General features: G+C 39.6%; 1 protein-coding gene across 3 annotated transcripts in view; it reads right to left on the bottom strand.

The window, feature by feature from the left end:
- Positions 1 to 1,100: 1,100 nt before the first annotated feature.
- The window catches only part of SGCD (sarcoglycan delta), a 566,268-nt gene continuing 541,238 nt past the window's right edge, over positions 1,101 to 26,130 (bottom strand). For all 3 annotated transcript variants that reach the window (XM_032851650.1, XM_032851649.1, XM_032851651.1), the window contains exons 7-8: positions 5,130 to 5,253; positions 1,101 to 3,758 (exon numbers count right to left, since the gene is read on the bottom strand). In XM_032851650.1, the coding sequence (XP_032707541.1) occupies positions 3,585 to 3,758; positions 5,130 to 5,253 (298 nt within the window). In that variant the 3' untranslated portion in view covers positions 1,101 to 3,584. The remainder of the gene's footprint in view (positions 3,759 to 5,129; positions 5,254 to 26,130) is intronic.

Genomic DNA, 26,130 nt, shown 5'->3' with positions numbered 1-26,130 from the left:
AAGGTTAACCTTCTTCTTTAGGCAAGAATTTATATTCCTAAGCACACTCAGAAATGTAGGGTGACTCCACGCTACTGTGGAGTTTGCTTTCCTTCCAGCTGTGTCCAACACCTAGCACAAATGACCTCTATGTTGGGGTCAGCAAACTTTTCTGGAAAGGTCCAAAGAGTATTTTCTGCTTTGCAGGCCATGAGGTCTCTGGCACAGTTACCCGACCCTATTGTTATAGAATGAAATCAGCCACAGACAACATGGAAATGAATGGATGTGTCTGTGTTACAATAAAACTTTATTTACAAAGACTGGTGATGAGCCAGGTTTGGTCTAGGGACCCCAGTTTGCTGACCCCTGCTCTAGAATTAAACTTTAAGCCGTCTTTGGTCTATGGTTGCTGGATATACAATGAAAATCATCCAAAGGAAACTGACCTAAAGGAAGTTAAAGCCAATTCAAGTTTATAAGATCTATCCCTTGGGTAAAGGAACAATTAGAAAGCCTCATACCAAGTTTCCACCTCAGAGACGCCACCGTAAGAGCTTTTGAAAACCTTTCTCATACGCTAGTAGTTTAAGACTGAACTTTTAAGACTTGTTGAACAGATAACAAATAGAACAGAGTGCTAAATATTTTTGGAGATCACTTTTTAATTAAAAAAAAAATCTTCTGAAGACTATTAGCATACTAGAACTTCTAGAATATTGATTCACTTGAACTCTTTTGTCATGCCACCTGCTGTTTAATATGGAGTGTGATTGTCTAGAAGATATTATATAAAGATTAGAAAGAATCTCACTTTTTAAAATGAAAGTTTATCGGATTTTAATGTAAAAGGTTTTTTTCCCCAGAATTAAAACTTTCTCTTATGACCATGGACAAATATTCTCGTTGGAGGAAGTTGGGAGAACAAAATGTACATTGAGGAACTTTGAATGCATTTTACTGATTTCTGTAGTCTGAACTGAAATACATAATTTAGTCCATGCCAGGTTTCCTGCCTATTACCTGGTATTTTGTAGTCACTTAGTACAAATGAAAATCAGAATTTTTTTTATCATGTCTGTCCCCCATAGGTGCTTGATTTCATTCTTGGTTTACTATTATTTTTTCCTATTTGTGATCTGATTCCCTTTAGGACTGAAATCTGCAAGGGATCACATCACTATGTTTTATTGGCATAAAATCCCCAAGGTTCTGATCTCAGATTTTCCTATGATGATTAGAACAAAATTAGAGGAAAGAGGTTTAGGGAGCCTTTTGTTTTCTTGTCATCCATAGATTCTGTACTTGGGATGGCAAAACGCAAAGATGGTCTGTCTGCTTAAAAACATTTTGTGTTAAGGTATTTAGCCACAGAGGGCCTCACGGCTACTACTGTTTGTCTGAATGACATGGGGAAGATGTTCCTCGTAGCCAAGTGGGGGTGGGGGGGTGGCTCTCCTATTTGGCAAAACCCTGTATGTAGTAGTACATGCAGATGCTAGCAGTAGGATTCTACAGGACATAAATAATGCCAATCCAAAGCAACTTGACACCTTCTTAGGGTTTTCCTTTTTAGCTTCTACTGCTACAAACTAAGTAGTCTCACCCTTGAACAACTCAATTCTTCTACATGGGATACAGAGGAGGAGTGACTGGAGGGAATATAGGGTCTGGAAGCCAGCAGGGCTGCTGGTCAGGCTAGGAAACCTCCCCCCTGTTTGGCCCCCACCTGCTCCTAAGTGACTGAGCAACACACAGCTTACTTTTATATCCTTTGTATGCAAACCTCAGCCTGATGCTGGAGTGTCCTCTCAAAAATATCAAATCTGTTATTCATTTCCTGTGACAAATCTTCCCCCACTTGTGAAGTAAGAAAAATTAAAACCTTGAAGAATACACAAATGTCATTTGGGCCTACAAATACAACCTCATTTAGGATTGTGGGGCCGCTGCTTGGCAAATGGCGTCCGGGACTGTCTAAGCCAGTTATGACTCCATTTGGGCTCCTGTGAGGCCACTTCTATCAGCCACTTGGTTTGTCTACCAGCTTTTAAGAGGCCCACTCATGACTGAACCATTCCCCTCCAATCACCCAAAATAAACTACAGTTGTAACAACAAGATAAACAGGATGTGCTTCTCCTTGCTGAGTGCATTGACTTAAGGCATAGGCACATTTCCCCCTCTTTGAACAGAGATGGTGTAATCCCCTGTCCCAGCACAAGAGCTGGCCAGGGTGACCCTGGAGCACGATGATGAAGGTGGAGGGATGAGAGGTAGCTGATGGCGGGAACCAGGGAGCTGCTTCCACGTATCGAGTCATGATGCTGCTGGGCCGTGGAAACACAGTGAGTCTGAGAGAGACATGTGACTCAGTTTATATTAATTTCCAGTGACCATTTCTGGGGGCATGCATTTCAGATCTGTGATTCTTGGGTCACTATTCTTGGAGAAAACATAACGGTGGCCTTAGGAATATGAATAGCCAACAAACATATATATAAGAAGATGGAAGCCAGAGTTTGTGCATGCCTTTAGAAAGAAAAGGCCAGTCTCCAAATTACCTACCAATCCCAGGATACATAGAAAAATTAATTAGGTATTCTATGCTGTTCTTAATTAGGTTTCTGTCCCTCAATGGCTTCTCTTCAGGTAGGGGTTCTTCTCTTAACGATTTTGATGGACCCGTTCACTTGGGGCTGGAGTCTGCTGGATAAAGTCAGAAGTGAGGATGAAACAGACTTGGAGCCATTTTGTCCTTTAAACAGACACACACCACCCATGTATTCTTTGCCTTTCAGGCCACGGAGTCGCTTCCAGCCGACTGAGGAGCAGCTGTTATCCTATTTTGTGCTGATTTACAACTCCTATTTTGACTGTGGGATAATATGTGATTTTTGAAGGAGGCTAGCAGGAGTTGGGTGAGCAGTTTAAACTTTGCTGAAATTCATCCTCCACATTCATGCAACTACAAAAGCCCCAGTACATTTGGCCGTGAAGGGAGAACAGCCCTTTGTGTTCCTGCAGCTGACTTCTGTGGCACTGCCCCATCCCTCGCTTGAAAGGCGGGATGTGGGCCAGCCTTCCTAAAGCTAAAAATGGAAACGGAACGTCTATTTCAATACAAGGGTGTCACTGCTCGAGCGTGACTTAGAGATTCCCGCCATCACTGCCCTGTAATGACACTACAGGGGAAGACACGTGGCTCCTCAAACATGTTGGTCAATATTCAGTTAAGTGTCTGATACACTGTGTGATTTGGAAGGGTGTGAGGAATGTGGGGCCTGCATCAGTGTTTTTGATCTTATCATGTAGGTGGTGGGGTTGACATGGAAATGACGGTGTATCACAGGGTCACCCATGGTTCCTTTTGTACTGAAACCTCATTTTATACAGAGGATATATATATTTATTTATATATATTTATATATATTTATAGCCACCCACACGCATACACACACACACACACTCGCACGCACGCACACACACACACACGCACAAGGTCTTTGATAGGCTTTCTGTGTTCTAGTAAAAATAGCTGGCAGCCAGGGTCTAAAGCCAAAAACGGCCTTTCTGCTGCCGACAACGTCCACTATGGATGGTCTCTCAAAGGCAGACACTTGTGTTTATCTGACAAGTGGAACCAGCTCCTGCCTGGGACAGGAATAATCTCCCATTGGCGCAGACGCAGATCTCGAAGACCTTCTGCCTCGTTCCTGTAGGTGTGTAGGATCCGTGAGGCAGTCTAGGTAGTTGGATTTTCGCAGCATCTAACTTAATCTAGAGAGAGCGAATAGGAAGGAAAGAGTAGTTAGAAGCTGCCATCTGTTTTCTTGACATTCAGAGACAGGAGATGAATGTTCAACCTAAATGAGCACCTACTATGTGATGAATATTCTAGGCACTGAGAATTCAGCGTTGAACATGACAGATAAAATCTCTACCCTCATAGAAGCTTATGTTCTACCAGGACAATGGCGCGCTGGTCTATATTAGCAAAAGCGTGTGCAAAGGTATGTCATGCAGATGATGAATTGAATCCCAGAGTGAAATGAATTTGGAAAGGCCAGGTTAACCGTATCTTTACTCTGGGGTCTTCAGACCCTCAGTTAGGTCTGTGTGCCGGGAAGACTTTGAGAATATGCAGTACTTTCCAGTCTTAAATGACTGTTAAGATTATAATCAGTTCCTCCGGAATCTGGATTCTGAGAGCTATAATCTGCATAGGTAATGTAGTCACTATTTCTAAATGTGTGTGATTTGGAGTTTGGGGCTGTTTGAAGAAACCGTTTTGATAAGTGAATGCTTTATCTGACTAGCTCTTTTAAAACAAATACAGCAAATGACCAATCAAGAGGTGGATTTGGTGCACACAAGCAGGTGGAGATGGATAACCTCTGAGCAGGTATGAAAAGTGGAACACAGGTTTACTTTAAAAAATATATATACCATTTTTTCCTCCATTTAAAAACACTTAAACTGAAAGGTTCACTTCTGAACATGATGAGGACATTTTTAAAAGTCTGCAGTATAATCCTCTTCTCCTGGGGGTTTGGCTGACCTTGTCTACACAAGTGTAAGCAGCTAGCTATGCTGTTGACAAAAGTGGGATTATATTGGGCAGAAGAAGGAATATGAACAGTCCTCCCTCCTCTCGTTGCCTGCTCCTACCCTGTTTTAGTTTTGCCTTGTCCTGACTAGGGATAGCTACTGGCTCCCGTTCTCCATTCTCAATTAGAAACATACAAGGTAAAATTTAAAAAGGACTACAAGCAAATCACGTTCAGCTTGAGCCAGATACATGTGACATATAGCTTCATTAGGCTGGTTACCTAAATCTTGCTTTTGGGTGAGAGAAGGAGAATTCAGAAACCACATTCATTTCCATAGCCAAGTGCGTAATTCTGTCCTTGTAGTATACACTATTACCTCAGCACTTCACAAATACTGAGTCCTCACTCTTACATGTAGTGGGTTAGGCTTACAACTGTGCTGTTTAACATATCTGATCCAGACATGAAACCTTCTGATTGGCTCCTCTTGTGAGAAAGGTAGGATCAACTTCTGTGCTAAGGGAGTCTGGGAAAGTTGTGGGGAAGGTTGGCTCGTTGGCTCTGTGTCTCTCTGGACCTGCATCTGTCTTGCTCCTACCTCTCCGTCTTTGGACTCCAACCTCAGCTCGGTTCTGCAGGTGGCTTCCATATTGCCGGCTTCTGCATTAATTTCCACTCCTTTGGGGGCCTCCATCACCAGAGACCGGGTCGGGGACTCCAACCTGAAATACCCACAAGATGAAGATTAAAAACCCCAGTTCACTTTTTTTTTCTTTTAGTAAATTTGAGAGGAAGTTGCTGCTCAGAGCATTCACCCAAAATGGCGTTTCAGTATTTGATCAGGAAAGCTTTCCAGCTTTGCTTTACAAACCTGATCAAGTTGATCCAGGGAGGAAGTTACCTATCTGGGCTTTATCTTCATTGCATGTCACAGAGATTGCTGGGAAGGTCTTCTAGGATCTTGGCTCAAGTCCTTGGATCAAGGACTCAATTATTGCTCTATTGGTATAATTAACCAAATTCTTACGTAAGTTTTGTTTATTTTTAGAGTAAAGCGATCTTGGGTCTCAACTGTGCTTTCTCAAATTGGTAGATCTTCCTTCTACTTCGAAGAAAGAAGCAGAATCAGAGTTTAAAAAAGGGACCTAGGAGTTAGGCAGCCCTAATGTAAGCACTGGGGCTGTCACACTGTGACCCTGACAAGACTCTTCTTCCCTTTCCAGAAGTTCTCAAAGGCTCAGTTTTCTCATCTATAAAATGTCTCAAATGGTGCTTGGCACATTGGAAATGCATTATATGTATTAACTATTGCCATGACTGCTGTTGGTGTTATTATACCAGCAAATCATAAAGGAATTTCAGGCCTTACTCAACTGGTTGTCAAAAGAAGAAAGAGAAGAGCATTGGCTGTGGAGGACGGTGAGGGTAAGGAATTTGAGGGCAAAGGGGCAGCATGAGGAGAGGTTTTGGTGATATGACTGTTGTGTATCTTGACTGCAGGTTACAGGGCCCTCTGTGTTTGTGAAAACTCACATAACTGTACCCACAAAGAGTGGATTTTCTTATATGTAATTAAAAAAGAAAGGAGAGAAGGTGAATCAGCTACACTCCATGTTAATTATGATAGCAAAACAGGCTAATACTCCTTAGAAAGATCCTTGCCTAATCATTTATATGAAAAACATTAACCATCCCCTGAATAGTCTAGATTTTAATACTATTGGCAAACAGCAGTGGACGAGGATCCCCTTCTCTGTTTACAGAGAAGGTATCCTATCTTAGGATGCACGGACCTCAGCATGACTCTCAAACAGCTCTGATTCTGATGAGTTTCCTGTGTTTTATTTCCGGGTCCCCAACTTCCGGATGGTTAGAACATGTTAACGAGGAACAATGTCCTCTTTGCCAACTGCTGGCTCCCCATTCTGCTCCCACCACTCCTTGCCAACCCTCTCGGGTTTCAGTGAATGGCAAGAAGAACGAGCTGGCCAGTAGGGACACCACCACCGAGCGATCCCAAGCCGCATCCCACAGGTGCCAAGAGACAATTCTTCCACGCTTCTCCAATGTGTTTGCATTTCCCCTGCAGTGACTCAACCAGAGTCCTAAAGAGGAATGACAGGTCTATAGCCCTGGTCAAAGATTGGCTTGAGCTTCCGCTGAACTCATTCTTTCCTTTCTGACCTCACCCTTTGTGATGGCAAAAATCCCCCTGTCCCTACTGGCTCCTCACAGGACCTTCACCAAGTGGGTGCTGAGCTGGGGTGGTTCTGCCTCTAACATCAGCACACGTGGGGGAGGGGGATCTTGACACCGGAGCAAGAGGGAGTGACATCTGTGTGGCATAATCTTGCTTTGGACTTTCATCCAACTCAGTTCCACTCTTCCTGTGCTCGTGATCCTCTCACTTTTGAAACATGAGGGTGCTTTTGTGCTATTTTCTTTGTTTCTCTTCCATAAAGTCTGGCTGGCTTACACAGTTTTTCCCGCATTTTCTAATGTCTTCGGTTTTTACTCATGTTGATACCTTGCCCTTTATGGTGTAAGTTTCCCTTCCGGTAATATTTCTCCTCCACTCCAACTTTGTTCACCCTCTTTTTTTTTTTAAGATTTTATTTATTTCCTTGACAGAGAAAGACACAGCAAGAGAGGGAACACAAGCAGGAGGAGTGGGAGAGGGAGAACAGGCTTCCTGTGGAACAGGGAACATAAGCTTCCTGCGGAGAAGGGAGTCTGAGACCAAGACCCGAAACAAAGGCAGATGCCTAATGACTGAGCCACCCAGGCACACACCAACCCCCCTTTCATTTTTTAAGATTTTACATTCATCCTCTTTCTCAATGGCACTCCTGTCATTCACCCTCCCCAGGTGACAGTCCTCATGCCATCTTCTCTTTCACCTTCTTCTTTCCTCTCTTACTTGACCAGTTAACTTACAACTTCTCCCTACTCAGTGTAATAACTCATCTCTAACCTGGACTATTTGAGTGCTTCTCACATTTCATGTCTCATTCTTCCTTTTTGCCAGTGTACTTCACACATGGGTCTGTTTCCTGAAGTACATTGGGAATATGTCCCTTCTCTTCTCAGTAGGTGACACACACCATGCCAGAAGCTTTATATTATTATCTCATTTATTCCTCACAAAAATCCTCTGACTTCGGTACTCTTAGTCTTGATTGTGCCCACAAGGACACAGAGGTAGGAGACTTGCCCAGGGTTGTACATCTAGTAAAAGGGCAGAGGCAAGATTCGAACCCAGGTTTAGCCAGTATGTTGTCCACTGTAACTTATCACTTCCAGAAAAATTGGACTTCTTTCCTGTCTATCAGGAAAAGGCCACCTTTTCATGGAATTAGTGCCTATATTTCCAAAACCAGTATCTGTCAGTAAGGGTAGGGTGATGGTCCTATGTAAGGCTCAGTGACACAGACTTTTCAGTATGCACTATTTCTCAAACCTTAAACTGACATCAGTGACATCAAATTCAGGAGAGGGTGCATGTGTTCATATTTGGTATGTAGCACTCGAATGATTCATAAAAGATAGCTGGGGTTAGGAAGAGCTTGACATAGAAAAAAAAAATGTCTGAAGCTAGGAGAACTTTATCAGATGAAGCACCAGCATTTTAGACGGGCATTAGAATTCATTTTACTCTTGTTCACTTCCTGTGGACTCTGAGATCAGCAGGAGGGCTCCAGGGACAGAGAAGGGGACTCAGTCTTTTTCTCTCTCTCAGCCTTGGAAGTACTAGGGAGCCGAGAAAGAGAGCTTCTCTGAAATTGTCTCCTACTGTGAAAGCTACAGTAAGGGAGAAATGACAGTGTTCTGGAAGCAGAGGCAAAAAGGTAACTGCATTCTGTTTCCCAGCCTACCTTAAACGCCCTTGGCTGTTAGGTAGACTTAATAGTTTATTAAGATAGATACTCCTTATTGTTAAGGTTACTATTCCCATTGTGGGAAAAAGCTCCTACAAGAGCCCTGTGGGGCCTGCATGGAGCTTGTGATGTTAACTTCTGACCCTAGATAATAACCAGTCACAGCACCATGGCTAAAACGGCCTTGAGCAAGAAAAAAAATGGGAGGAGGCTCCCTTCCAGGGAGGGTCCTGTGGAGTCTTGGAAGGGACTACTGCTTCTATTAGAAGAAAGTGCTGCCCTCTTATGGCAGGACCGAAAAAGACGCAAAATGGAACTACAGCCAGAGAGGGAGGTCCAGAGGCTGGGCAAGAGTTCTCAAACTGAGTATCAGAATCCCCCGGAGGGCTTGTTAAAACACAGACTGTGGGCCTCCACCCCCACAGTTTGGATATTGGAGGTCTAGAGAGGGGTCTAAACACCTGCAGGTGTGGCAGGTTGAAGATGCTGGTTCTGAAACCAGACTTTGAGAACCATTGCTTTAAAGCAAAGGTCATGAGCTGAGGTGCCCACAAAGACAAGACAGGTGCTGTAAATTAGTGACCCATACGGAAGCTGTGAGGAAAACAAGTCTCTGAATAACAATGCATGGCAGGTGATGGAAAGGCTTTCTATAGGGGGCAGCTTCTATTCTAAATTCGGCTGGTTACTGATGACCTTGGTCTTCAAGGTCAATGATGACCTTGGAGCTCTTTTTCCTCTTCCTACCACTTCCTTTTCTCCAGAGTTACTATTATGAATTTTGTGTTGACTGTTTTCTTGCTTCCTGTTATAATATCACTATAGGCTTGCTTCTTTATACAATGCATTGTTTACCATCATGTGTTTTTGAACTTGACGTAGAGCAATTCCACTTACGTATTCTCCAGTGACTTTTCTACCCTCAACATTGGATTCCTGAGATGCCTCCATGTGGTAGCACATAGCTGTAATGTATTCAGTCTCCTTGGCATTCTCTATTGTGGTTTGTCCATCCCTCTGTTGGACATGTGGGTTGCTTCCAGGTTTTTGTTTCTATAAACAGTGCATCTACGCATATTCTGTATGTGGTTCCTGGTGCCCATGTGTGATTTTCTTTAGGAAAATGTAGAGTGGGATTGCTGGCTCCTAGAGTATGCATAACTGTGGCTTTATTAGATGTAAGTTGAGCACACCAGTGTACTGTATATAGTTCCCACTAGTAGTATATAGAGTTCTGGATATTCTACTCTCTTGCTAGCATTTGATAATGTTTTAGTGTGACATGAGTGTGAAATGGGATGCTACTGTCTTTTTAAAATTTGCATTTCCCAGATTTGTAATGGAGTTAAGCATCTTTTCATTTGTCTGTAAATCATTTGGGATTCTCCTTCAGTGAAATGTCTTTTGTCCATTTTAATTGTTTTTATTGTTGTTATTCTGCGTGTGTGAATTTTAACAATACTTTATATCCTGAAAAATAATTATTTAGCAGTTCTATGTACTTAGAATTTCTCTTTTGAGTCTGTGGTTGTGTTATTTCAGTCTGTGCTTAGCATGTTTTTAAGAATGAAGTTTTGCATTTTAATGATAAATTTATGATCTTTTCTCTAGGGTTTGTGTTTTCTGAGTCTTATTTGAGCAATCCTTCCATACACTGAGGCCCATAAAGATCTAATATGCTGTTTTCACATTCAGGTTTTGCTTTTTCATTAAGTCTCTGATTCATCAGCTATTACTTTTTGTGTATGGTCTGAGGTTGGGGTTGAAACAGATGCAGATCCATGATCTCCTCATACATTGAAAAGACCTTATTTGGCTCTGTCGTATGGCATCGCCATATACCTGTGGGTCTCTTTGGGGGTTTTCTAGTCTGTTTCACTATTCTATTTGTATATCCCTGTGACAATAAGTAGTTATTTTAGTTTCCTAATTACAGTTTTCAAAGACTTTTAAAGTCCTCTATCTCATAAGGCAAGTCCTCTTACCTTGGTCTTCATGAATGTCTTAGCTTTTTCTCCACACTCTGCCAACAGTTGTTATTTCTTGTCTTTTTGATTCTAGTGTTTTGATAGGTATAAAGCAGTATCTCATTGTGCTTTTGATTTGCAATGATTAGTTATGTTGAATATTTCTCACATGACTGCTGACCATCTGTATGTCTTCTTTGGAATACTGTTTATTCAGGTACTCTGCTCATTTTTTTAAACTGGATTATTTTGTTTTGTTTTGGTATTGAATTGTTTGTTATTTATATATTTAGATATTAAACCTCTTATCAGACGTATCATTTGCAAATATCTTCTCCCACTCAATAAGCTGCCTTTCATTTTGTTGATGGTTTCCTCTGTACAAAAGCTTTTTAGTTTAACATAGTCCCAACAGTTTATTTTTGCTTTTGTTTCTTTGGCATTGAGGAGACATAGCTAGAAAAATGTTGGTAAGGCTGATTTCAAGAAAATTACTGCTTATGTCTTCTTCTAGGATTTTTATGGTTTTATATCTCACATTTAGGGCTTCAGTCCATTTTATTTTTGTGTATGCTGTAAGAAAGTGGTTTAGTTCATTAATGTGCATGAAACTGTCCAGTTTCCACAGCACCATTTGTTAAAGAGTCTGTCTTTTCCCCATTGTATATTCTTGTCTCCTTTGCCATAGATTAATTTACCATGTAAATATGGGTTTATTTCTGGGCTCTGTAATCTGTCCCATTGATCTATGTGTCTATTTTTGTGCCAATACCATACTGCTTTGAATACTACAGCTTTGTAGTATTTCTTGAAATTTGGAATTACGATACTTACAGCTGTGTTGTTCTTAAGATTGATTTGAGTATTTAGGGTCTTTTGTGATTCCATACAAATTTTAGAATTACTTCTTTTAGTTCTGAAAAAAAATGCTATTGGTATTTTCAAACTGACCACACCAAACCTGTAGATTACTTTGGGTAGTAGAGACATTTTAACAATATGAATTCTTCAAATCCATGAGCATAGTATGTCTTTCTCTTTGTGTCATGTTCGATTTCTTTTATCAGTGTTTTATAGTATTCAGAGTATAGTTTTCACCTCCTTTGTTGATTCTTATATATTTTTTTTGGCACAATTGTAAATGGAATTGTTTTCTTCATTTCTATTTTTAGGGTATAGAAATGCACTAGATTCCTGTATATTAATTTTGTATCCTGAAACTTTATTGATAATCTGTTTTGTGATAGAAAACCCTAAAGACTCTACAAAAAAACGAAAACCCTAAAGACTCTACAAAAAAACTATCAGAAGCACAAAACAGATTATCAATAAAGTTTCAGGATACAAATTAAGACTCTTTAGGGTTTTCTATGTACAGTTTCATGTCATTTGCAAATAATATATATTTTTTAACAGTATGGATGCATTTCACTTCTTCTTATCTGACCACTGTGGCTAGAACTTCTAGTACTATGTTCAGTGAAAGTGGTGAGAGTGGACATCCTTGTTTTTCTCCTGATCTTAGAGGAAAAACTCTCAGTTGTTCACCATTGAGGACAGTATTAGCTGTGGGTTTTTAATATATGGCCTTTATTATGCTGAGATATGTTCCCTCTAAAACCACTTCATTGAGAGTTTTTATCATGGACATTCAATTTTGTCACAGGTCTTTCTCCATCTATTAGGGTAAGATGATTTTTACTTTTTGTTTTATTGATGTGGTGTATCACATTGACTGATTTGTGAATACTGAATTGTCCTTGCATCCCCAGAAATAAAACTCACTTGATCATGATGAGTTATCCTTTTAGTGTACAACTGAATGTGGTTTGCTAATATCTTGTTCAGGATTTTTGCATCTCTGTTCATTGGGGTATTGGCCTATAGTTTTTTGGTTTGTTTCTGTTTTGTTTTGTTTGCAGCGTCTTTGGTTGTGGTATTCAGGGTAATGTTTGCCTTTAAAAGTATATTTGGAAGCTTTCCTTCCTCTTCTGTTTTTTTAATAGTTTGAAGAGAATGGGTATTAACTTTTCTTTAAATGTTTCATAGAATTCACCTTGTGAATTCACTGAGTTCTGGACTTTGGCTCGTTGGGAGTTTTTTGATTACTGATACAATTTCATTTTGTTCAGATTTTCTCTTTCTTCCTGATTCAGTTCTGGAAGGTTATATTTTTCTAGAAATTTATCCATTTTTTCCAGGTTGTCCACTTTGTTGGCATATAATTTTTAATGGTAGTCTCATAATCCTGTGTATTTCTGTGGTGTTGGTTGTTACTTCTGTTTCATTTCTGATTTCAATTGTGCCCTCTTTTTTTCTTGAGGAGTTTGGCTAAAGGTTTATCAATTTTGATTTTTTTTTCAGTCTTTATTTCATTTACTTCTGCTCTCTATTATTTCCTTACTTCTACTAACCTTGAGCTTTGTTCTTTTTTCTAAATTCTTTAGGTGTAGGGTTAAATTGAGACTTTTTTTATTTCTTGAGGTAGGCTTGTATCACTATAAATTGCCCACTTAGAACTTCTGCTGTGTTCTAAAGATTTTGGAGCATTGTGTTTTCATTTTCATTTGTCTCCATATGTTTTTGACTTCCTCTTTGATTTCTTCATTGATCCACTGGCTGTGTGGTAGCATGTTGTTTAGCTTATGTATGTTTGTGTTTTTTTCAAGTTTTTTTTTTTTTTGTGTGTGTGTGTGTGTGTGTGGTGATTGATTTCTAGTTTTATATTAGAAATTATGATAAAAAAAAGATGAATGCTATGATTTCAGTGATTCTTAAACTTATGAAGACTTGTTTTGTGTCCTAACATGTGATCTATCTTGGAGAATATTCTATGTGCACTTGAAAAGAAATGTGTATTCTGTTGTTTTTGGATGGGATGTTCTGTATATAGCTGTTAAGCCCATCTGATCTAATATGTCATTCAAAGACACTGTTTCCTTCTTGATTTTCTGCCTGGATGATTTATCCACTGATGTAAGTGGGGGCATTAAAGTGCCCTATTATTATTGTATTACTGTCTATTTCTCCCTTTGTTTCTGTTAATATTTGCTTATATATTTAGGTGCTCCTATTTTAGATGCATAGATATTTATAACTTATATTTTCTTTTTGGATTGACCCCTTTTTAATTATGTAATGCCCTTCTTTGTCTTTTGTTGCAGTCTTTGTTTTAAAGTCTATTTTGTCTGATATAAATACCGCTACCTTGGCTTCTTTTTTTAAATTTCAATTTGCATGGACTATATTTTTCCAGTCTTTGATTTACAATCTGTATGTGTCTTTACATCTAAAGTGAGTCTCTTGTGGGCAGTAAAATAGATGGGTCTTAATTTTGTATTCGTTGTACCACTCTGTCCTTTGATTGTAGCATTTAGACCATTTACATTTAAAGTAATTATTAATAGGTACGTACTTATTACCGTTTTGTTCATTGTTCTCTGGTTGTTTTTGTAGTTCTTTACATGACATTTTGATACACATATACAGTATGGAATAAATCTCCCAGTTAAGCTAATTAACATATCCATCACCTACATATCTCCCTTTCCCCCTACTGTTCTGAGAGCATTTAAGATGTACTCTCAGGGCAAATTTCAAGTATACAATACATTATTATATAGTCACCATGCTGTATATTAGATCTCTAAAACTTACTCATCTTACTGAAATTACAGCTTATAGCTGAAAGTCTGCACCTTTTATCCAGTCTCCTATTAGTCAATATTTGGTTGTTTCCAGTTTGGGGCACTTTTGCACAGACCACCATGAACATTATCATACAGATCTCTTTGAGAATAAAGATTTCCTTTCTCTTCAATAGCTATAAGTGGAAAACTAGGTTATAGGATAGGTGTGTGTTTAACAAGTTTGTTAAGGCCATCTAAGATGGCCCCTCATGATCCTTGCCTCTTGATACTTATGCCCTTATGTGATTTTCTCCTTAGGATGAGCTGGTTATAGTGACTTGCTTCTACATAAGTAGGCTATGAAAATTGATGACATGTTATGAGATTGGGTTATAAAGAGGCTATGGCTTCCATTTGGGTTTGTGCTCTCTTCTCCCCACCCCACCCCCCACTCTGAGGGATACAAGCTGCCATCTTGAGAGCTGTCTGATGAAGATACCTAAGAAACTGAGGAATCAAGACCCTCAATCTCACAGTCTACAGGAAAATGAATCTTGCCAACAGCCACAGGAGTGTGTTTGGAAATGGATCCTCCCCAAGTCAAGTATTCAAAGAGATACAGCTCTGAAGCCACAGTTTGATTGCAGCCTCACATGAATCTTGAGTCAGAGGCATCATCACTAAGTTGCAATCAGATTTCTGATCCACAGAAACTATGAACTAATAAATGTCTGTTGCTTTAAGCTTTTAAGTTTTAGGGTAATAGGCTATGTAGCAGTAGAAAAATACAGTAAGAAACTGTCAAACTCTTTTCCAAGACAGTTGCACAATTTTACATTCCTATAATCAACGGCTGTAGTAAAGTAAAACTTTCATTACTTTGTAAAAAGTAGTTTTTAGTAAGCAAGTAAAATTATGTAAAGTAAAACTATTCTGATGGCTTGAAAATAGTACTTTACTATGGTTTCCATTTTTTCTGATGACTAATTATGTTAGGCAGCTTTTCATGTGCTTATTGGCTATTCAAAGATTTTTATTTTTAGAGATTTTTATTTATTTGAGAGAGAGAGTGTGCCAGAGAGAGAGCACAAGGGGGGGGGGGCGCAGAGGCAGAAGCAGACTCCCCACTAAGCAGGGGGCCCGATGGGGGCTCTTTCCCAGTACTCTGAGATTAATACCTGAGCTAAAGGCAGAAGCCTAACTGACTGAGACACTCAGGTGCCCCAAAGATGTACTTTTGGGAGGGCTCTGTTTAAATCCTATGCCTAACTTTTTTGCAGTTGGATTATTTGTATTTTTATTGACTTGCTATGTATTTCATGTAAAAATTCTTTTTCAGGTGCGTATATAGTATATGATATATATCAAGTTTTTTCTCCCACTCCATGACTAGGCTTTTCTTTTCTCTCCTTTTCCTCCTCACCCTCCCTTTCTTAAACAATGACTCTTGATGAATTTATATTTAGTATTTTTTGTGACAGCTCTCATAAACCAACACTTACCCCAGGTCACAAAGATAGCCTCTTATGTTTTCTTCTAGAAGCTTTATAGTTTTAGCTTTTATATTAGATTTATGATACATCTTGATTTAGTTTTTAAGAATAGTATTGAGGTTCTCTCTTTCCCAATAGATTTATCCAGTTGCTGCAACACCATTTATTGAAAAGATAACCCTTTCCCCATTGAAGACCACTGGTCCTTTGGTTGTAAGTCCATTGGGTGCCTGGGTGGCTCAGTGGGTTAAAGCTTCTGCCTTCGGCTCAGGTCATGATCTCGGAGTCTTGGGATGGAGCCCCGCATTGGGCTCTCTGCTCGGCAGGGAGCCTGCTTCCTCTTCCCTCTCTGATTGCCTCTCTGCCTACTTGTGATCTCTGTCTGTCAAATAAATAAATAAAATCTTAAAAAAAAGAAAAGACACTAAAAAAGAAAATCCATTTATCATCTATTTGTAGATCTATTTCTAAAGTCTATTCTGTTCTATTTATCTAACCTCCTGCTAATATCGAATTGTTTTGATTATCATAACTTTATAATTCTTAAAATCAGGCAGTGTCAGTCCTTAAACTTTTGTAAAAGGAAAACAGATTCTTTTGGCTATTCCAAATTCTTTCCTATTCCATATGAATCTTTAAAGCCTGCTGGGATTTTGATTGGGACTATGAACCCATAAATCAATTTTGGGGAGAGTTGATATCTTAATAATATTGAATCTTTAATGGATTTTCTTTTTTAATCTAATAGTCCAAATTCACTATTTTTGATTTATGTCCTATTGTTATATATTTTGGTTTGTATTCTTTAATCCATCAAGATTACTGTTGATACAGTGTTCATTTACATGTCCATGTATTTTGTATTTTCTTCATTTGTCATCTTAAAATCTCCTTTTTTGTTTTAGACATAAAAATATTACATAATTAATACATCACAATGTATGAACTTAACTGATTATTGTTAAATCTGAGCTAAGAGTAAATGAGGATTCATTTACTAATCTCTCAACTTTTTTGCATGATTAAAGTTCTTTTTTACTTAAATTCAATTAATTAACATATAGTGTATTATTAGTTTCAGAGGTAGAGTTCAGTGATTCATCAGTCTTCTATAATACCCAGTGCTTATTTTTTTTTCCCAGTGCTTATTATATCACATGCCCTCTTTAATATCCATCACCCAGTTACCCTACCCCTATTTCTTTCCTATGATTAAAAGTGTCTTAAGGTTTATCTCTTTAGTCTTATTATTAGTTTTATTTTTCCCTCCCTTTCCTCTGATCCTCTGTGTTGTTTCTTAAATTCCACATATGAGTGGGATCATATGATAACTGCCTTTGTTTATAACATTAAAAAAAAAATCCTTGCTATTTTCCTCTGGTGAAGGTCTGCTGGGGCAAATCTTTAATTTTGTGTTTTTTTTTCTGGAATAAATCTTTAATTTTTGTGCCCTCCCTTGTGGGAGGTATTTTGGCTAGATGAACAACTATGTTGACAGTTATTTTCTTTGGGGAATTGAATTATTTTGTAATAATACAAATTCTCCTTTGTATTCTCGTTTTCATGGTTGTGGTTAATAATGAAGTCAGCTGTCAGTCTAATTTTAATTCTAGAACTTCTATCTGATTCTTTTCTCTCCTGCTTTTTATCTTTAGTACTCTGGTATGTTATTCTGATGTGTCTAGATGTGGATTTCATTTTATTCTACCTGATTTTTTTGCGGGGGGGGCTCTCTAAATTTGTAATTTTGTGTCTTTCATCACTTCTGGACAATACTCAGCTTATATTCTTTGAAAATTGTTTTTGTTCCATTCTCTTACTCTTCTCATCCTGAAACTTGAATTAGACATTTCTACTAGAGCATTCCTGTAATATATGTCTCCCCGTTTTGGGGTAATTTTCAGATATATTTTCATGTTTCATTTTTCATCTATTTCTCTTAGTATCTACTAGAGTTTTACTTTTTGAGATTATATTTTCATTTCTGAAAAGTGTTTCATTTTCTTATTTATCTGTCATTCTTCTATCTCTTTATATTTTATTTTTTTAATTCAGTCTTTTGTTTCTTCACTCACAGTAAACATACTTATTTTATATCTTTCTCTGATAAGTCTTCTATTGGAAGCTTTCATTGGTCTACATTGGCTGCCTTTTTTCCCTGCTTGCTTTTCTTGCTCATGGTGCCTTATTTGAGTATTTCATATTTTTCAACTGCGGGTTCGTATTTTTCTTAATCCGCAGAAAGTACTTGAGACCTGTATTTAGGGTGCTTTTCTCTAGAGAGGATTTGCATTTTTTTCCATCAACCATTGGTGCCACCATCAGCTTGGTCCCACTGTAAACAAGTTTCTTTGCTTGAGGTTTTATAACCACCCAGGTAATATACATTCAGGTTATAAATCAGAGTAAGGGCCAATTTGGAGTTACTAAACTTTGGAGCAATGTTTTCTTTCCCTTCCTTTCAATGCTGAGATTCAAAATACATAACTTCCCTTGCAGTCTTCTGGGTGGAAGGGTTGGAGTGAAGATTACGTGGGTTGAATTCTGTTACACTGAAGGTTTGGTACACTGGGGTCCAGGTTTCACTGTGGGGTGTCTAATGAGACTACCCACTTCAGGTGGGCCCTGTGACGTATTTTTGCTTCCATTAAAACTGTAGCTGAATTTCATCTAGTTTAGCAAAATGTGTATAGTGATAGCTGGACTCGATGTTCAGATTATTTCTCTAGATTCCCATGCTATTTTAGTTCTTGGACTCTGGAAAATCCCAATTTTCAGCTCAACACATTTAAAATATTTTAAAGATATTTTTCTGTTTTAGTTTCAGTTGTTTTCAGTGGATGGGCTGCTCAGGGTATGTAGACTACCATTCTGTTGCACCAGAGGTCCGAGTGTCTGATTTTTTTCAAAAGAAGATGGAAATTCAAACTGTAGAGTGAAATCACCTCAACTTTAAAACTTGGTAGCTTATTACTATTTTATACCATGAATGTGCCAACTTTTTAAGAGCTGGATCTGGTCTAAGGGTTGCCAGTTTGCTAGAAAACCATCTAGAAGTTTATTGATCAGAGTTCAAGCAGAGAAAGAGAACCTCTGTGAATAAAATATATATATCGGTACATTATAGGAACTTAATGTGACTTAGTGTCTGATCCTGGGTCTGAAGTCAGTAGGACAGGCAATCAGGAAGGGAAGATGGATATGAAGTGGGGGAGAGGATGAGCTGGAACCCACCAGGAAGAAGTGGTAAGACACTGTCACAGGTACCAGTTCAAAGGTTCTGATTCAGTGGTGGAAAAGCTGCTGCCCTTCTTTATGAAGCAAAGCATGGAGCTAGTGCATGAGTTGGAGGGGGTTAAAGACTTGGCTGCTGCCTCACACTGAGAGGGTAAGCTGGCAGGTGACCTCCAACAGTGCCTGGTGCCCTGCATTGGCTTTCTAGGATAAAAGGAAGATACCCACTATTTACCTCCCACCCTCCAAGCCTCGCACAGCCATGCTAACTCAGTGCAGGGAATTCCAGGAAACATAGTTCTAACTTAGCTGAATTGGTACAATATAAATCCACCCCACATCATACCATTTTTTTTTTAAGATTTTATTTATTTATTTGACAGAGATGACAAGTAGGCAGAGAGGCAGAGAGAGAGAGAGAGAGAGAGGAAGGGAAGCAGACTCCCCGCTGAGCAGAGAGCCCAATGCGGGGCTCGATCCCAGGACCCTGGGATCATGACCTGAGCAGAAGGCAGAAGCTTTAACCCACTGAGCCACCCAGGTGCCCCTCATCATACCATTTTAAATGGCTGCTTTGATTTGAACATACTGTACTCAGTGGAATTAACTTCCAGTACAGAAACTAGTAGAAATAAAATAAGCACATGTAAAAAGTGAGAATGTGGGCTTTCCTAATTATATTGGCTCTACTATTAAGTTGAGTGAGTTACTTTGAATTCAAACCCCTCATATCTGCAGTTGGTATTTAAGTTTTACCAATGAAGCTGCTGAATTTTTAGAGATAGCTCTGTCTTTAAACCCTGAGTTGAAAAATCTAGGCAGAATATTCTAGGGTTCTGCTCTGCAGATTTAAGAAATGGATTGGATATTCTCATTTGAAGGCCATTTCTCTCAGAAATGCAGTGATATTTTGTCCTTTAGAGCAAAACTATTTTGAAGTTTGCTTCTCTAAAAGGCAAGTCAGACCATCACAAAAACATTCTTTTGAATCAGCCCCTCTTTTCCAGTGTAGAGCGTGGTGACATATTTAATAAACATTTATTACTCTAGGCCTAAGGGGGCACAGTGAAGTGGCCTATATCCCAGACTGGTAGTGTCTGGGACTGGTCTCCAAGGTGTATGAAGAACTGACTCACTTATTTGGTTAACAAACATTTATTGAATTCCTAGTACATGCAAAATGCTGGGGTCACAGTTGTAAACAAGATAGCCCTAATCCTTACCCTAGTGGGTTTATGTGCTATGGAGAGTGAGAGACATTAAGCAACTTGTTTATGGTGGTGAGGAGTCCTTGATGGAGAAGTTATAAGGACCTTATAGCTGAGGACCAGGTCCTGGAAGAGCTTGAGCCTAGGAAGCCTTATGCTGACACCTGAAGGATAAGAAGGGGTTAGCCTGGTGAAGATGAGTGTGTCAAGCAGAGGGAGCCACATGCCTAAAGACTTTAAGGACAAAATAGTTTTTTTAAGTGAAAAGAAATTCTTAAGAAGACTGATAGAGAATGTGGTATTAATAGGAGGAGGTAAGTCAGGCAGGACCTTGCAGAACATGGTGAGATAAAGGATTTAAAGAGGAGAGATGGTGTAGGGGAGAACATGGTTGGTGGTGTAAGGGTGATCATGGACAACATGATCAAATGTTCATGCTGCAACAATGACAGTGATGGTTAATTTTGCGGTCAGCTTGACTGGGCTGTGGCATGCCCAGACAGTTGTCAAATATTATTCTGAGTCTGTAAGGATGTTACTAGATGCTATTAACATTTATATCAGTAGACTGAGGAGACTACCCTCCCCAAGGTGGGTGGGCCTCATCTAATCAGCTGAAGATGTGAATGGAACAAGAAGGAAATTATCCTGTCCTCCGACTGGAACTTATACCATGTACTGTCTTGAGTCTCCAACTTGCTAACTGCAGGTCTTGGAACTTCTCAGCTTCCATAATCGTGCAAACCAATTTTTTTTGATACATCAAATATATAGGATATAACATAGGACATGTGTTTCCTCTTGATTCTGTTTATTTAGAGAACCCTAATACTACATACACACACACACACACACACACACTTTTTTTTTTTTTTTTTTAGTATTTACATATATGGCTACAGAGTGGATATAAGTGGGGTAGAGGGGCAAGAAGATGGCAAAGAGAGCAGACAGGAGTTATCCAGGTCAGAGAAGATAGTGACTTGGATTTGATGATGGAGTGGCTCAAAGACATGTCGAATTGGGGGGTTGGAGATTTGAAGTGGAAATGTGGACTTGCAGGGCTAGGGATGGAAAAGTGGGAGGTATGTTTGGTCACCGTTGGCAGTGTATTTCTGAGGTGCTGAGTTAATGGTTCTGTCCACAATGCAGAAGACATATTTGAAAACCTAGTCAGATTCTGTGGACTTGTTTTGAATGGTGAGACTAGGCAGGTGCATGGCAAGAACTAGCTGTCTCCACCAAGTAATGATGGTGGCATCCTATCATAGTGAACATTTCCTTTGAAATGTTCTCTTTCTATAGCCAGAGATGAAGCAAATTCTGGACCAGAGTTCCAAAGTGCCCAGACTCTGTTGCCCTTTTGAGGTAGTTTCACAGCACTTGTGCGGCCCAGGGAACATGACAACGAGAAATGTGGTTGTGTCTCCTAGGTTTATGAAGCCCTGGAGAAATGTTTTCTTTATTGAACCATCATTTCCTGGCACATTTCTACATTCATTTGTAACCTTTCCTTCTCTACTCAAATTCCATTTCAAGTACCTGTAAAACATGTGCAGCAACTGTGTCCCTTTCTTCCTTGGTTACATTCAGAAGTGTCATGAATCAAAAAACCCCCAAAACTTTAAATGGTATCACAAGGTCTGCTTTTAAAACTTGGAGAATAATTTATTTGCTGTTGGCATTATCAGTTTGTTCTCTCCGTTTCAAGCTCATTTTTTGTTGAAATTGTTTTTGTGGAAACAGTGATTACTTATCCAGATTTCTCGTTTTCATTTCCTTCATCATAAGAATCTACATTAATCACTTCCAAACCTAGACAAGCTTTTAGATCATATTTTGCTCCCATCCTCGGAGAATGGAGACAATGGCTTTTGTTACTTTAGGGAGAGACCTTCAAAACATCATAAAAACCAAGTAATATATGTGGTATCTCAAAGAGACGAGGGTTAATGCTAGCCTCTCTGAGCATATTCCCACTAACACCAATACCTAGGATTACTGTGGGTGTTCTCGGTTTGAGGGAAAAAATGACATAGAAAAACTGACGTTCGAAAGGGACACAATTTAGAAAAAGCTGGTGGGTGGGGTTTGTAAAGTTGGTGGTGGTTTTGTCCATTATAGTGGTTGCTTTGGGGGAGCTCTTGAATTGGCTGAGGCCATGGCAGAGAAATTTCAATTGAGTCAGAATCACACGGGGAGTGTTCAAAGCTTGGGTCACATCCCACACAAATGAAATAAAGTGCCAGGGCATTTATAGATTAAAAAAAAAAAATTCTCTGTGTGGTGATGGTTGAAAACTATTGGCTTAGATTGACTTAGCAGATGTCTGTGTGTGTCAGAAGTATAGAAGCTTTAATATGGAATGCTACCATCCCATATGGGAAGAGAATGGTTATGGTATTGCTTCTGGCTGAAAAGTAACCCAAGCTGTGAGACAGCAGCTAAGTTAATAAACCTTGATAAAATGAAGACCCGCTGTACCTACTCTGGGGGTCCAATGTACTTCCCTGGCCAATTGTATTTCTGTGTTGCTGATACGATTATACTGTATATATGAACCTGCAGCAAATCACTGGGATTCTTTACTCAAGGAGTGTATATATTTCTTGATCAATTTCTTCATTGATCTTAAGTTCACTGGCTCTCTGAAATCTTCCAGAGCTCAAAGTTGAATTCCTAGTTCAAGAAAAGTGCTTTAAAAATTGCTCTCATATTTTACCCAACAGCCACTTTGGTGAACCTGACCTGTAACAGTATGATGGGCCAGTATGTTTAAAATATATTGAGTATATGTAAAGTAATGCTGAGTGACATTTTGATGCCAGACAACTTTTAGGGCATGGTATTGGTTACCACCATGTTCAACACTATGGCTCCTTCAGTTTTTAGCTTAAAAATGTGGGGCGCCTGGGTGGCTCAGTTGGTTAAGCATCTGACTTTGGCTCCGGCTGTGATCTTGGGGTCCTCGGATGGAGCCCCCTGGGGTCAGACGCCTCACTCAACAGGAAGTCTGCCTGTCCCTTTCCCTTTGCCCTGCCCTTGCTCTGCTCTCTCAGGAAAAAAAAAAAAATGCAAAATACACCCTCTGACCTCATTCTTCCGCAATCCTTGTGATTCATCCTTTATTTTTGAGTTAAACTTTTATATAGTATGATTCAAAGGAACCTCAGAGGCCTCAAGTGAAAGCCCAGCGTCCTGTTTCAGGGCCAGATTTAGGTTCACATATCATTAGTGAATGCATACCACATGCCCTGCACGTTGGGTGCTTTTCATGCTTTTCATTTTGTTCCATCCGGTATTCAGTACCAACCCCATTTGGGAAAGAAAGCCATGGGGCCTCAGAGAGGTGAAATGTCATGGTCCGGACCACATGCCTCAAGACTTGTCTATCCGACCAGGCCCCCTGATTCCTAGTCGGTAGGTATTATAATATTCTACGGTTCTGAATGTTGAGAAGTAGTTCTGCCTGTTGGATGGAAGCCTCATTCTAAAATCGGTGATGTGATCTGGAACTTTCATAGGTTAATATTCCAAATAAAGACAAGCACCCTAGTTATTCTGAGGTTTTCTTTATCTGGGCTAAAGAAAATCTTCAGCAGATGCTCCAGTGGATACACTGGCACAATCCTCCTGGTCATCCTGCCTGGAGCAGATGGGAGGTCCACCTGCCCCATCCTCTAATCTCCTCTTGGTGTATCTGGTTTCGCTTAAATCCCACTTCTTTAGAGAGGCCTTCCCTGATCTCTTCTATCACTCCATGACAGCCCTTTCTGCTACTGAACACAATTTGTAATAATTTGTTTATTTGATTTAATCTTTTCCTCTAGACTAAGCTCTGGAAGGGCAGTAATTCCACTAGATTTATGTCTAGCGTCAAGGACACTGCCTGTTGTTCAATAACTTGTTGTCGAATGGATGTCCCTCTTAGATTCTGTCACCTATCACTGAACACAGTGCTCCTGCTGTGTGATCTAGGACCCAAGGAACCAGCCTCTCCCCTTATCTTCTCCGTATGTTTCTGGACCACTTAGTGCAGTCCAATGACATTACAATTTGTGGTCACCTTAGTGTTATCTCATACTGAGTTTAGAATAGAAAAAAAAAAAAAATCCCTCAGCATGTGACCCATTTTGCCAGTAACCATCTCATTCTGTATTTGTGCTGTTAAGGCCATATTTTGTATCGCAAAAAGCCTGAATGCCAAGAGTAATATAAATCCAAGAAGCTCAGAGACAGGTAGGTGGCTGAGAAGTCCATTCTTCCTCCACGGTATGTTTCTGACTTTTACAAGATTTACTAGAATGTCAGTCACTCTGAAGGGGGGAAAATCTTGACAGATTCTGTAGAACCCATCAATGACTTTCGTGAGGGGAGAAACTAATCACAAATACCATGCCTTAGGAGTCTACCAGGGCTTCCAAACAGTGGGTGGTTAGAAGCCTGGACTGTGCAGCAAATCCTATTTCTCAGAAGCCGGGGTTTCCAGGGTGACTGCAGAGGAAACTACAGCCATCATAACGGCCCGTCCCACGGGAACTCTCTCCATTGTTCTTCCTGTGCTCTCCCATTCTTCCCACTGAGAGATGCTTTCTCATGTGAGAGATACTAAATAATTGATTTGAATATCAAAGAAATGATGTACATTTCCAGGCTCCCACTTCTCATTCAATGACAGTAATGACATTCTTCTCTGAGTTAAACTGGTAACACAGGTAGCCTGAAATTGTATCTGAAGGCAGTAAGGAGAGAGGCCAATGGTTCGGTCTCAGGCTCACTATGGTGAACGGGAGGATTATATTGTATATATATTTATTATACTGGAGCCTGACCAAACCTGAGGGCATGGTTTAGAATGAGTTGTGAATGTTTAATAATGATCATTAGTAGTACATAGAGAACCTGCTATGTTTTTGGACTTTCCCATGGTCCAGGGAAGTACATGGTCAAATCTCTAGTGAACAGAGGAGGTTTGCCCAAGGTTACCCAGTTCCTGACTCGCAGAGGTGAGCCTCCAGTAACCAGGACTGGTAGGCTTCCAAGTAGCTTTCTCAAAACAAATATCATAACAATTAGCAATTGTCATAGAAGATGAATAAGTTCCTGTGGGGCACAGGACCCACTGAAAAGCCAGTGCTTCTGTGAAGTCTTTTGCAGTCAGCTTAAAAAGTTATATGATTTAGTGTTCTACAGTATATATCTCTATGTAATGGAAAGATAATGATTTAATTCATCATTGGTTACATAACTTGGCCTCTCCCTTAAAATTTTCAGGCAAAACATTGTCCGGGAAGATGTGTCAAGTTTGGCCCATGGCTTCTGTCTGCTAACTGGAGAAGCACTGCACTGGAAAAAGCAGAGTATGTAAACATGCATTCTGGGGTCTGACATTCTATTCAGTAGCCGTGTGATCTTGGATATGTCCTAAGCTTCTCTGAGCCTCAACTTAATGAAGGTAAGGTTGATGCTTTTTTTTTTTTTTTTTTAATTTTATCTATTTTAAGAGACGGAGAGAGAGCATAAGAGAGCACCAGCCGGGGGAGGGCAGAGGGAGAGGCAAAAGTGGACTCCACACTGAGCAGGGAGCCTGACTCGAGACTCGATCCCAGGACACCAATATCATGACCTAGCTGAAGGCAGATGCTTAACTGACTAAGCCACCCAGGTGCCCAAGTAAGGATGATTCTAATAGATGTTTTATAGAGCTGTTACAAAAAAATAGATGTTCATTTGGTGCTCAGCAGAGGTCTGGCCTATTCCATCATGCTATGGTTGTGAAAGTGGGAGAAGAAAAGCTCAGAAGCCTGGTTGGTTAGTGGAGATACAGGACAAAAGTACTTACATACTTTTCTGCCACTACTTTGATATTTCATTTGGTTCCCTGTCATATTAAATCATATGTAAAAGTATGATTTAATTTCAATCGGCCTATGGCCTTTGGGATTTTTTTGCTCTTCATCTCCATTTGTTGAAGAACTAAATGGAATGGTTTTAAAGCATATAGAAGCTCACAAAGTTGCACAACTCTGGCAATGAGTCTTGATCTGTTTATACTTCAGAGCCTATAGTGGAGGGGGTGGGGGTTAGAAGTCCATTTTAGCAGGGACTATAGCCCGTGGTGACAATATTGCACATTTCTCTCTTCTCATGTATATGTCAATTTTATCAGAAAACAAAGGAAAGTGAAGAC

This window comes from Lontra canadensis, unplaced genomic scaffold (assembly GCF_010015895.1).
Source record: "Lontra canadensis isolate GAN:19392208 unplaced genomic scaffold, GSC_riverotter_1.0 scaffold5, whole genome shotgun sequence".
Taxonomy (NCBI): Eukaryota; Metazoa; Chordata; class Mammalia; order Carnivora; family Mustelidae; genus Lontra; species Lontra canadensis.
The sequence above is the reverse complement of the archived record's forward strand: the minus strand, read 5'-3'. Positions and strand labels throughout refer to the sequence as shown.